Source organism: Solanum stenotomum, chromosome 10 (assembly GCF_019186545.1).
Source record: "Solanum stenotomum isolate F172 chromosome 10, ASM1918654v1, whole genome shotgun sequence".
Lineage (NCBI taxonomy): Eukaryota > Viridiplantae > Streptophyta > Magnoliopsida > Solanales > Solanaceae > Solanum > Solanum stenotomum.
Genome location: NC_064291.1, coordinates 35,212,336 through 35,225,628, shown reverse-complemented (window position 1 = coordinate 35,225,628; position 13,293 = coordinate 35,212,336). Strand labels below are relative to the sequence as shown.

The window sequence follows — 13,293 nt, the reverse complement described above, 5'->3', positions numbered from 1 at the left end:
TGAAGAGGGAATTATGTATTTATGTTGCTAATCCTCAATGAAAATTAAATGAGAGCCATTTCTGTTTAAAGAAGAAAAAAAGTAACAGAAAGCATTGCACGGCATTAAACAGCAAAACAAACAATACCCAGTATTGTAACCTCACATTGCAAACTTGAAAGCAAACTTGAAAACATAGCAGAACGATAAAAGAAAGAGTAAAACAACACGACTTCTACATCTCTACCATCTTTATTTCTACTACATCATACCCCACCAACCATTAAAACAGAGTCCATAACTTTCAAGCAACTTTCACCTCAATTGTTTTTGGTTTCTTTGGCTCAGGAGGAGGCAATTTCTGAACAGTAACAGTCAGAACTCCATCTTGACAAACAGCAGAAATCGCATCAGTATTCGCATTCTCCGGCAGACTAAACTTCCTCATGAATTTCCCAACCCTTCTCTCCATCCTAATAAACTTTGCCCCTTCTTTCTCTTCTTCCCTCTTCCTTTCTCCGCTAATCAACAGCACATTGTCTTCTTCCACCTGCACTTTGATATCTCCAGATTTCAACCCTGGCATATCCACAACAAAAACATACGAATTAGGATACTCCTTCACGTCCGCTGGTGTAGCAGCCATGGCCTTAGCATCACGAACGTAGTTCCTTGATGGTGCATTGACCGACTTGTCGGAATCTTCACCGGCAGCTTCCATCATATGCTGGAGAGTGTGGAAGAGTGGTGTGTTATCGATACCCAGCAACCTCAAATCCATTTTCAGTATTGAGAAATTTTTGGATATTGTGCTTGGAATTGTTCAATTTTGGTTTGATTTCAAATTGCAGTGAATTTGGGGATGAAGGGTTAGGGTTATATAGTGGAAATGTGGAAAGTTCTGGAGGTGGATCGAAGAAGAATGAAGACAGTTTCTAGGAGCTTCTACTCTTCATCACGTTCTTTCTACACTTGTCTAGAAACTTGCCGATTGCTCCTTTTTATTTTTTATTTTCTTTACACTATTTTTCAAGGGGTTGATATATTTATTTATCAAGAAAGAAAATTTACTTAGGGTCTGTTTGAAAAGTCACTATTCGGATAACGGAGAATTTTTATATAATCAATATTTATTACTTATGTGAGACACTTTATTAATTGACATGTGGACTAAAAGATTTCAAAATTATTTTAAAATAAATTATATATTAAAGTTAGATTCTTAATTAGGATGTCTAACTAGTACTAGTAAGGGTGTGCATTCGGTTTGGTTTGTTCTATTCGTTTGAATTTTTTGGTTCTTAATTTAAAAAAAGTGTAACCCAATTTCATCTAAAATAAATTTAATTAGTTTGGTTTGATTTTCCTTTATTCTGTTTGGTTTTTTTGGTTTTGTTATTTGGTTATGTCAATAATTTAAAATACTTTCTAATATAAATTATAAGTAAAACTTAAAACACAATACTTGTAATTATATATATTATAGATGTTCAAACATAAAATATATACTTAATCATAATGAAAGCAATAAATAAAAAGAGACAAAAGTAGTTAACTCCAACTTATATATATATATATATATCAGTTCTTTCGGTTTTTGATTTTTTTTAAAATCTAAAACCAAACAAAAAAATCAAACAAAGTAAATTATTAATTCAAAATCAAATCAAAAAATCAATTCAAATAAAAAATTGATTTGATTTGATATTTCAATTTAATCCAAATAGTGCACAACTATATTGGCTAGAGAACAATTTAATGAAACTTAAAAGTTAAAAAAAAGAGAGAGAAGAAAATCTCCATATTAAAGAAAAAGAAGGCATAGGCAGCATCGTTTTAAGATTTTAATAATTGCTACATAAAAAATTTGTTTTTAATAGTGTACTATTTTAAATGTTCACGTATAATTTAAATTAAAAGTATGATAATTTTAATTTTTATATTAGCATATTTTATCTTTTTTCTGTGCAATCAATTAAGAGGAAACTAAAATTTTAACTCATAATATTGATGACACGATTCTGTTGATTTTTATTTTAAAAAGTTATATTAAATCAATACAATCTAATAAAAAAAAAATAGTGTCATTTAAAAAATCACATTATTTTAAAATAATTTAAAATGATGTCTTTATGCCCTTTTATATTTTTTATAATTTATTTTCAAATAATCTTGTGGGACATTCAATCCAATGTCAAAATTAATAAACTGTTATGTGACTCACAAGTAAAATTTCTCAATCAAGTGGTCTCAAACTCTTGTATGAGTATGTAATTTTTAATAAAAAGTCGAGAGAAGTGTTCAAAACACTTCTAAACTTGATAAAAATTTAGGAGTTCCAATTTATTCATGTTGCAAGATTGGGAATATTTTTACATTCAATTAGTTAAATTAAGGATTGTTTTTAAGGTTGTAGATAATTTAAGAATGAAACTAATAATTCACGATGGATTAAGATATGTTTTCAATACTTCCATAAAACGAAAGGAGTGAGAGAGCAGCAAAAATGCGAAAACAAAACAGTGTTAAATTAACTGAGAAAAAGCCTAAAATAGTCTCTTATCTTTAGGTTAAGATTCAAAGTAATCCTTGAATTTTCACGTAGAGCACTATTAGTCCATCATGTTTGAAATGATGGTGCACTTTTGGTTTATCCCCAAACTTTTTTCTATTTTTTAACATTGATTTTGTCCACATTTTTATGTATACAATGTTCAATCGTCTTTTTATATATTTAATAGAAATAATAACTTTATGTGAGAGAAAATGGAAAGAAGAACCCTTTGTTTTATTCAGTAGAAAATATTATTGCAGCTAAATTAAGAGCACCTTAATTTATGACATTGCAAGAAAAGAAAAATTTATATTGTTGCATGCGAAATCAATGATTTCAACCTCTTGATTTTAGATGCAATAATATTTCTACCAAACAAAATAAGATGTTTTTTTCCTCACATTCACTCACATGGAGTTGTTATTTCTACTATATATGTATAAAAAGACATTGAATATTCTATAAATAAATTGTGGATAAAATCAATGTTAAAAGATATGCAAAAGTTTGGAGGCGGACAAAAAATGCACCAATATTGAAAATATGAAGGACAATTAATGCTCCAAGTGAAAGCTCGAGGATCCTTTTGAATCTTAATTTAAAGATAAGGAATTATTTTGGGCTTTTTCTCTAAATTACTTAGGATTTTTTACTTAAATAATATATTTTATTTGATTAATTACCCTTTCTAATGTTACTTTATGCTTATTACCATTTATGACATTTTTTAGCTTTAATATCCATTTGATACTTGATACCATCAGAGTATATATATACTCTGGTGGTATCAAGGAAGAAAAGTCTCTTTAGTGAAAACACTACTAAATTACTCCTTAATACCATTAGAGTATATATATATACTCTGATGGTATCAAAGAGTGATACAATGAAAAAATTGCTCAATTAATCCTTGATACCATTAAGTTATATATATATATATATATATATACTCTTTTGATATCAAGTATATATATACCCTAATGGTATCAATTTTAGCTAAATTTATACTTGATAAAATTAAAGTATATATATATACTCTAGCGATATCAATAAAGAAAAAGTCACTTCAGTGAAAAACTACTAAATTACTTCTTGATACTATTAGAGTATATGTGTACTCTAGTGGTATCGAAGAGTGATTCAGTGAAAAAACTAATAATTTACTCCTTGATATATATATATATATATATATATACACACACATTAATGGTATCAAGGAATAATTTAGTAAAAACAGTATTAATATACTCCTTGGATTCCATTAGGGTATATATACACCCTAATGGTATCAAGTATTGAATTCAAAATCTATTATCATTGTTGTTTAGTTTTTTCCTCTTATTAAATGATATTAAAAAGATATTGAATTTCAAATATTAAAAATTTATTCAAATTAATTTTTGTGTTATTATATAAATTATAGTAGTAATACAATTTGAATTAAGTATTATACACTGTTATAAATTTGATTATTGTTATTCCAAAAAATATGATAAATTTTAACAAAGTAAAATTAATTTAAATTGAACCGAATTTATTTGAAATTCACACATAATACATATAATACATTTGTATTAAAAATGTTTTAGTTAAATATTCAACACATGCATTGAAACATGCCTATAACATTTATTATATATTGAATTCAAATATATTACAATTGCTATTTTTTTCTCTTATTAACGAAGTTAAAACATATTATTGTATTAAAAATATTTTAGTTATATATTCACAATGTGCATTGAAAAATTCATATAAAATGTATAATGTATTGAATTCAAAATGTATTACAAGTATAATTTTTATTTATTAATGATATCCATATTTTTTAAAAATAAAATGTTAATCTTTTAATTTTTTTTAAAAAAAGAGAGAGAGAAAATATGTCATAATTCGTAAATAAAATATATAATACTGTATACTATTATTTAGGTAAATTGCCCAAATAGCTATCACTGCGTCTTGTACCTCTAAACAATTAACCGGTTAAAATTCCTAATAGTATTGAATTAAAAATAATTTAATAGATAAATTCTCATAAAAGTGAGAAACATACAAAACGGAATGGTAAGAAGCAGAAGTTAATCAAGCAGTGTGATATAGTTTTAGGGGAACCCTCTGTTTCTTGAGGAAAAGAAATGGAGGCAATTGCTGGGGGATCTCACAAGCGCAATGACTTGGTTCGGATTCGGCATGATTCTGATTGTGGGGTATGCTTCTTCAATTCTCTGCTTTATTACTCCTAATTCCTTTTTAACTTTTCTGTTCTTAATTCAATAGAGGTGTTTAGATCTGATTGTTGATAATGTGATTGTGAGATTTCTGATAAAGTTTTTATCTTTTCATCACTTTGGACTTCAAAGTGTTCCATTACTTCTTAAACTATTAGGGCTTGTAATTTGGTGGTTCAAGTAGAGTGACTGAGTGAGTTTTTACACCAAGACTGGTTTTTTCCAATGAATTTGGAAGTTTATTGATGTTACTTTTGTTTCCGATTTGATTCCTTCATATGCTTCAATTTATTGCTTTTCATTTAAGATGTGAATTTTGATAAGAAAAAAAACAGCTTCGTATATATATATATATATATATATCTGTAAGTGAAAAGACGATAGAGAAGAGACAGGCAGTATAAGAGCAAAGAAATCTATCGACTAGTGGATAAAAAAGCAAAAGCACATAGCAAAACTTTAGTTAAAATTTAGGAATTATCTCACAAGATTTTCTCCTAAAAACTCGACAACAACCTACTTTAGAACTACTTTCTAAAGACTAGGACAAACTAAATATTCACACATTTCATTTTCTAATGTCTTCCCTTAAATTGAAAGCTTTCAAGCTTCAGCTTATCTTCAATTTCTTTACTTCTTCCATGGTGTAAAGTCCTAATGAAATTCTCAGGCTTTGGAATGAAAGTAACTAGAGAGGTTTTGTGAAAATATCCACTAGTTGGTCTTCACTTCAGCAATATTTTAACTCTATTGTTCCTTCATTGTTGAGATCTTGTAGAAAATAATACTTTACATCAATATGCTTGCTTCTTCCATGTAACACAGGATTTTTTTGATAGCTTGATGGCAGAGCTGTTGTTGCTGAAAATTGTAGTTCCTCTTTTTTTGTTTGAATTGTAGTTCTTCAAGAGTTGTTCTCAACCAAACAACTTGACAAGCACAAGCAGTAGCAGCAACAAATTCCGCTTCAGTACTCAATAAAGTGACAATTTTTTGCTTCCTGGAAGACCATGAAACAACTCCTGTTCCTTGCATAAAAACATAACCTGAATTGCTCTTTTTGTCGTTTTGATCTCTTGCATAATCACTGTCTGTAAAACTAAGCGAACTAGATTTCCCACCCTTCTCGTAGAACTAACCAAAATCCTTAGTTCCTTGTAAGTAGGGAAGGATTCTTTTGGCAGCTAGCAGGTGAATTTCTATCGGGTTCTCCATATATCTGCTTATAAGACTTACAACATACATGACGTCGGGCCTTGTAGCAGTAAGATACATCAGGCTACCTACAAATGGCCTATAGAGTATGTTGTCTACCATATCTCCTCTTCCATCTTTGCTTAGCTTCAGGCCAATTGCCAAACTCAAACGGAGTATTGGCATGATTGCAATTCTTCATCTTGAATTGGTCTAAAATTTCCCACGCATATGTCTTTTGGGAAACAAATNTCTTGCATAATCACTGTCTGTAAAACTAAGCGAACTAGATTTCCCACCCTTCTCGTAGAACTAACCAAAATCCTTAGTTCCTTGTAAGTAGGGAAGGATTCTTTTGGCAGCTAGCAGGTGAATTTCTATCGGGTTCTCCATATATCTGCTTATAAGACTTACAACATACATGACGTCGGTCGGGCCTTGTAGCAGTAAGATACATCAGGCTACCTACAAATGGCCTGTAGAGTATGTTGTCTACCATATCTCCTCTTCCATCTTTGCTTAGCTTCAGGCCAAACTCAAACGGAGTATTGGCAGGATTGCAATTCTTCATCTTGAATTGGTCTAAAATTTCCCACACATATTTCTTTTGGGAAACAAATATCCCATCATCTAATTGCACTACTTCTAAACCAAGATACATCTCAAATTCATCCATCATAGACCTCTTGAAATCAGAAAACATGACACTATCATTTCCAGTAAATATGTGATCATCAACATATAAACACACAATGAGCATTCTCCCAGATTATCCTATTTTAACAAAAAAAGAGTGCTCATATGGACATTTGAGGAAACCAACTCTTAGAAAGTAAGCCTTTATGTGACTATACCAAGCTGGCGGAAAACAAACCTTTATGCGACTATACCAAGCTCGCGGAGTGTGTTTTAGTTCATAAAGAGCCTTTTTCAATTTGTATACCTTATGCTCATTTCCAATTTTAATTTAACCAAAAGGTTGTTCATATCTCTTCCTCCAAGTATCCATGTAGGAAAGCTGATTTGATATTCAACTGAAAGACATGCCACTAATTTTGTGCTGCCAAGGTGATTACCATTATAATGGTGTCATGCCTTGCAACTAGAGCAAAAACTTCAATGTAGTCCACACATACTCCTGGTTGTATCCCTTAGCTACCAATCGTGCCTTATACTTGTCAATTTCACCATTTTCTTTCAGTTTCGACTTGTAGACCGACTTGACACCAATTGTCTTGTGCCCCTTTGGAAGATTTGACAACTCCTCGATGCCATTTCTTTCAATAGCATCATTTTCGTCATTTATAACTTTTCTCCATTTCCCCTCTTTGACAACATTCTCAAAAGATGCAGGATCACTATCTGCAAACAATGTAATGTGAGAAACATCTTCATTAACATCAGTTCCTCTTACCTTATAATCCATCATCCACGCGGGCCTTCTGTGAGCATGACAAAGGGACTGATCCGTTGCATCAGTTTCTTCCAAAGCTGTTGGTAAAATTTCAACAGCTGCTAGAGTAGAAATTTCAGAAAATTCAAGTATTGCAACTACTTCTCTGACTGCATTATCTACTAAGATTGGAGTTGACTGCTGCATATTCCAGTCCCAAGTGCTCTCTTCATGAAAAACAACATCTTTGTTGGTCTCAATCTTCTTTGTTAATGGATTGAACATCTTGTACACCTTGGATGCTTCACTAACACCAGCAGACACATCTCTGACCTCTATTATAAAGCTACATTCTTTTTACTTCTGGGTTATGTGCATAAACAATGGACTCAAAATTTTTAAAGTGGTCTACTGCCGGTTTCCTTCTGCTCCAAGCTTCCTTAGATGTAGCATCTCAAAGAGCAAAAGTGGGACTTCTATTCAAGATGTGAATGCTCCAATTCACTGCTACCGACCAAAATTGCTTTGGAACTCTTCCTCGAGCCAGCAAGCTACGAACTATGTTGAGAATGGTTCTATTTTTCCTCTCCGCCACACCGTTTTGTTGTAGTGTATATGCTGTTTTCAGCACTTTCCAAATGCCACGAGTCTCACAAAAATCATCAAATACCTTAGAGAAGTATTCTCTTCGCGATCTGTCCGAAGGTTCTTAATAGTCCTTCCAGTTTCATTCTCCTCATGAGCTTTGAAGCTTTTAAAAATACATTAGAAGTCTTAGTCTTTTCCTATAAAGTATACACTCAAGTTTTCCTGGAATAATCGCCAATAAAAGGGATAAAATATTTTTTACCTCCATTAGTGATTGGATTTATTGGCCCACAAATATCAGTCACCAGCCTCAATACCTCATTGGCTTTCCGTGACTAACTTTTAGGAAACCAAGAACGATGTTGTTTGCCAACAACACATTCTTCACAAACTTGGGAGGGAACAACAATTTCAGGAAGCCCTGTCACCAACTCTTCTGTTGAAGGATCTTCAAGCCACCAAAATTCAAGTGACCATATCAAAAATGCCACAACCATGAAGGATTTTTTCACTTCCACCATAGAGAAAGATTTGAACAAAATCTTCAAAGGGAACATGTTTCAACTCATTTTTAATATCTATAACTCCTCTAGATGGATCAGAAGTTTCACATGTGTCATTCCTTAAGGTGATCTAATAGTTGATCGGCACTCAATAAATTACATTTCAAAGCAGGAACATGGAACACATTAGATATGATTCAGCACACACATTCATGGTTCTAAAATATATATGTACCCTTTTCCATCACATTCACAATTGAGAGATCACCGGAACTAACTGCCGACCGGAAGCTTTTATTTAAATCAACAAAAGAAGACTTAATTCCAGTCATGTGGTTATTGCAACTGGTATCCACCTACCAAATAACTTGCTCGTCGAACTCGTTTTAGTATGAACCGCCATTAAAAAGGTATCTCCTTCCTTATTCTCAGCAAAATCTGACTTTTCTTCTTTCTCATTAGGCAACCTAGTACGACATTTAGAACGATAATGATCAAATTTATGGTAACGATAACATTCTACATTTGATTTGTCAAAATCTCTCCCTCCTGCTTTTGCCGTAGTCATCATTGGCTCTAAAATTCCTGATGCCATCTTTGCTGCACCCATCTCTGATTCCTTGATCTGAGATTCATTTTCTTTAGAATTACTTTTATGGACCAATATACTAATATGGTGGCACATGTTGGTTCTTCTGTTAGCAGTATGACAAAATTTGTTTTTGTCATTTTTAGGCAACAAATTCTTGTATCACAGACCATTGTTACATGCATAGACTGCTCGTTTTCTTCCTCAGTTGTTATCTTTTTAGTTGCTTTCCATCACTGTTTTTAGTTGTATGGAGAATGACTCAGAAAGGGCATAAAATTAAAGATATAGATCAGTTTCTTGAATCTGGGAAGAAGTAGTTTCCATTAGTGTTGGTTTGAAATACATGCCTTTGTGCATGCAGATACTATAATTTTCATGAATAAATTAACGTATCTGAACTTTCTACTCATTCTGTGTCATTAATCTCTTATAAGGATTGTTGTGACCGCTTTCAATTAGCCAAAATTTGACCAAAAACGATTTGAGTTGAGCCGAGCTAAAATATAGGGGGTTGAGCCCCAAGCCAGGTTGGTTCGTTGCGCAGACAACTGATATGATACTTGACATTACTATGGTACATATGCAATGCAGGATACCTAACGTTTGTAGCTTTATCCTAGGAACTTCATATGTTGGTTATTAATACGTTCCCACTTATAATGATGTCCTTGACACTACAGATGGATTCTGAAGCTAATGAAATGCAACATAAACAAGAACGCTTGAGAACAAGATGGACACCCTCCCTGGACAAGGTTTTTGCTGACCTTGTTGTTGAGCAGATTAAGCTGGGGAACCGTCCGAACAATGTCTTTGATAAGAAAACTTGGAATTATATACGTGATGAATTTAACAGACAGACAAATCTTCATTTCAATAACAACCAACTAAGAAAGCACCTTGATGTGTTGCGAACTCGTTATTACAACCTTAAATCTGCTTCTGATCAAAATGATGCTTTGGACGATTCTTGCTACATTGGTTTTGACCTATGGGAAGACATCGGGGTATTTCTGAGTCTCTCTTTCTATATATGCTTGTGTTTTCAATTCCCCCTCCCCCCAATTTTCCTAACAGATTCATGGAAAACAGGCTCAGCCGAAGCCTGAATCGAGCAAAACAAAGGAGTGCCCTATCTATGAGCAGCTGTGCACGATATTTGCTGACTCGGGCGCTGATGGGAAGTATGCCCAATCAAGTCACTATGAAGGGCTGGACAAATCTGCTGGGATAGATATCTCATTTAAAGAAAGTGGCAACTTGGCTCCTCCTTCATCATCAACTCCTTTAAACACTGCTGCTACTTTACAACAAACTACAACAAGGACTGTAGCTGGTAAAAAGAGAAAGTGTCCATCAGATATAGTTCCTGCTTCAGGCCAGAACTGTGGGGATAGAGAGATAATTGATGCTATGTCAGAAGCAATGGGGGAGATGATTGCTGCTTCAAAGTTTCAGACAGTTGTAATGCCTCAAGTTGATGGTAGATTTACAATCCGTAAATGTATCAAAGCTTTGGATGAGATAGAAGGCGTTCCAGAAAATCTTTACTATGCAGCTTTGGATTTATTCGACAATCCCAGTCTAAGGGAGATGTTCATTTGTCTTAACAGCAGCAGCATGAAGCTGACATGGCTGCAGGGGAAATGTACTAATCTTTCTTCATTTATCTAGCCTTTCCCCCTGGTTTACAACTTTAGTGGTAGTACCCATTTTATCTAGCAAATTTTTTTTGGAAACTGTATACATAAATTCCTATGGCCTGCTTGTAGTTACCAGCATGGGACAGGTAAATAGAATATAGTTAAGGTAGCAGCATGCATTTGGAGTTTTGGTAAGGCATTGGTGGAAACTAAAGCTGTACATGTTCATAGAGCCGCTTAGCAGGTTAGCGATTCTATTTTCTCTTGCAAAGAATGTTTCGAATGGAAGACATTTCTACTTTGAATGATATGTTGGCAACTACACATTTCATTTCATTCATTACAAAGGGTACATGTTTTAAAGTTATTTCGTCTATTTTAAAAATCAAGCTTTATATGATTGCAGGAGTGTCCGTTATGGCACCATTAAAAGTTTGTATTATGAATTGGTGCATAACAACTGTTACTACAATTTGAATCAAACCTGTCTGATGTTGTCCCATAACTTGAAGAGGCAGCATTCCATATTGGAAACTGTTTATCATGTCATCAATCAGTTAGGATTTTCTAGTCCATGTCATTTTGTTCCATGGCCAAACAGTTGTTTTCGTATTTCGTGCATCCTTTACTGGCAAAACACATAGGAACTTTATCCATATACCACTTTATCTTTTTCTTCAAGGGAGTAGAAATATGCATCTTCCAAATCCTGTCCAAAGGTGAAGGTCATTTCTATCTCTCACCGACAAATGAATCTGGTCGCCACAGAGTAAATGTATATTTGTCACGTCCACTCAAGTCAGGCTTGGTCTGGTGTACTGTATTGGGCAAAATTTGTCTAGCATACGGGGCATAAGGAGGACTGGAATGTGGAAATATGTATTGATTATCCTCGGGATTTCCATAGCGGACTGGAATGTGGAAATACGTATTGATTATTCTCGCCATTTCCATAGCAGGGCTATTTCTCCCAACTTTAGTAGTGATTTTCTTATGTTTACATGTGTGTATCATCTTCAAAAATTCATTTTCAGCTTCAATAGATGACTTAGGTTTTAGCTTGGTCATCATGTGGTAAGTCGTTCCCTCCTTTTTTTTCTATCTGTTAAGTAAAGCCATATTCAATAAAAGCAGGATGTAAAGGAAAATCATAAGGCAAACCACAAACAAAAACCATCTTAGCTAAATTTTTGCGATCTCTTTCCTTATTATATTTACGTTGTGTTAGTGGACCACCGGGGTTAGAAGGATCTAATGTTCCTTGAACCATGTTCGAAGCCCCTATTGATTTTTAACATTAATATCAACATCATTAACTTGAATACCTTTTTTTTATCGGCTAAAGCTTTGGCTGCTTTATATTCAATAAGCATACAAGATAATAAATGTCTATTTAAGCCCCCGTCCCTCCGTGACCTCCACCTTGTCTATGTCTAAAGTGTTGCTTACAATTATTACAAATAACAATAGAGTTTTCCTTATCTAAAGTCATAAATTGCCACACAACAGAAGTTTTAGGGCGTTGATACTTCACCTTCTCCCTTGTAGGAGGTACAGGGGGGGGGGGGGTTCACAATTTTGCTCCGTTGGATTTGTAGTTTCAGTTGGAACTTCCGTCAGCGGACTAGTAGGTGTTTATTCTAATTCATCTTCTTCCGAATTACCTTCTACTTATCTTCACGATTAGGATTCATATTACCATAACGTCGTTCTAAAACTTCATGATCAAGTTCAACATTTGAATCAATATCAAAATGAGGAGTGAAGAAGTATCATCAACATAAGTAAAATCATTTGTATTAAATCTGACTCTAGGTATGGATTTAGAAGAAGAACCACCACATTTACTTTTATTTTTTTCCTTACTACTTTTTTTAGAAAAATTAAATAGATTACTAATAGTGGTTGCTACTTCTTTACCGATATTTTTTTTGCTAGAACTCATATTTAATAAAATGTGAAGTGTAATATAAAAATAATAATAACACAAAAATTAATTGCGAAAAATTAAATATAAATATTATGAAATGAATGTACAAAACGTATGCGTTAATAACATACATTATAACCGATTCTTGAAGCTTGCAGTTTGTTGTAAATTGTAATTTGGAACTTCAATACTTGATAGCAAATATGAGAATTAATATATATTTTATGATATAATATGAAAATTTAGAATTGAAATATCTATATTATGATATAGTATGAGAATTTATAATTGAGAATTAAATGGAATCAAAAATTAAGACTTAAGAATGAGAGGATATAGGAAATAGATGAGAGAATAGATGAAAGAATAGATGATTTTGTAAGAAATAATGAAGGATAGGGGGTATTTATAATATTAAAAAATGGATTAAAGTGTATTTATTATAACTTTAGGGTTTAAATTAAAGTTTTAAAAGTAGGGGGGTGTTAGGGGGTGTTGGGGAAGTGAAAAGGATGAATAAATATGTTGGGGGCCCACTAGTCGTTGCCCCAACGGATAGAATTTAAAAAACAAAAAAAATTATCCCGCAAAACCGGCCGGTTCAACCTGGCTAGGACGAACGTATGAACCATCCCCTAACCGGTCCCTCTACCTTAAATCCTCTCAACCCGCGAGAATTAAGAAGA

At 33.0% G+C, this 13,293-nt stretch overlaps 2 protein-coding genes across 2 annotated transcripts; one reads left to right on the top strand and one right to left on the bottom strand.

Moving 5' to 3' along the window:
• Positions 1-250: 250 nt before the first annotated feature.
• Positions 251-941, bottom strand: LOC125842587 (17.3 kDa class II heat shock protein). Its single transcript, XM_049521893.1, has one exon. The coding sequence runs from the start codon at positions 758-760 to the stop codon at positions 284-286; it is 477 nt and encodes a 158-aa protein (XP_049377850.1). The 5' UTR covers positions 761-941; the 3' UTR covers positions 251-283.
• A 3,652-nt stretch (positions 942-4,593) lies between these two features.
• On the top strand, positions 4,594-11,044 carry LOC125842338 (L10-interacting MYB domain-containing protein-like). Its single transcript, XM_049521616.1, has 3 exons — positions 4,594-4,743; positions 9,715-10,041; positions 10,127-11,044. The coding sequence occupies exons 1-3, from the start codon at positions 4,672-4,674 to the stop codon at positions 10,706-10,708; spliced, it is 981 nt and encodes a 326-aa protein (XP_049377573.1). The 5' UTR covers positions 4,594-4,671; the 3' UTR covers positions 10,709-11,044.
• Positions 11,045-13,293: the final 2,249 nt, after the last annotated feature.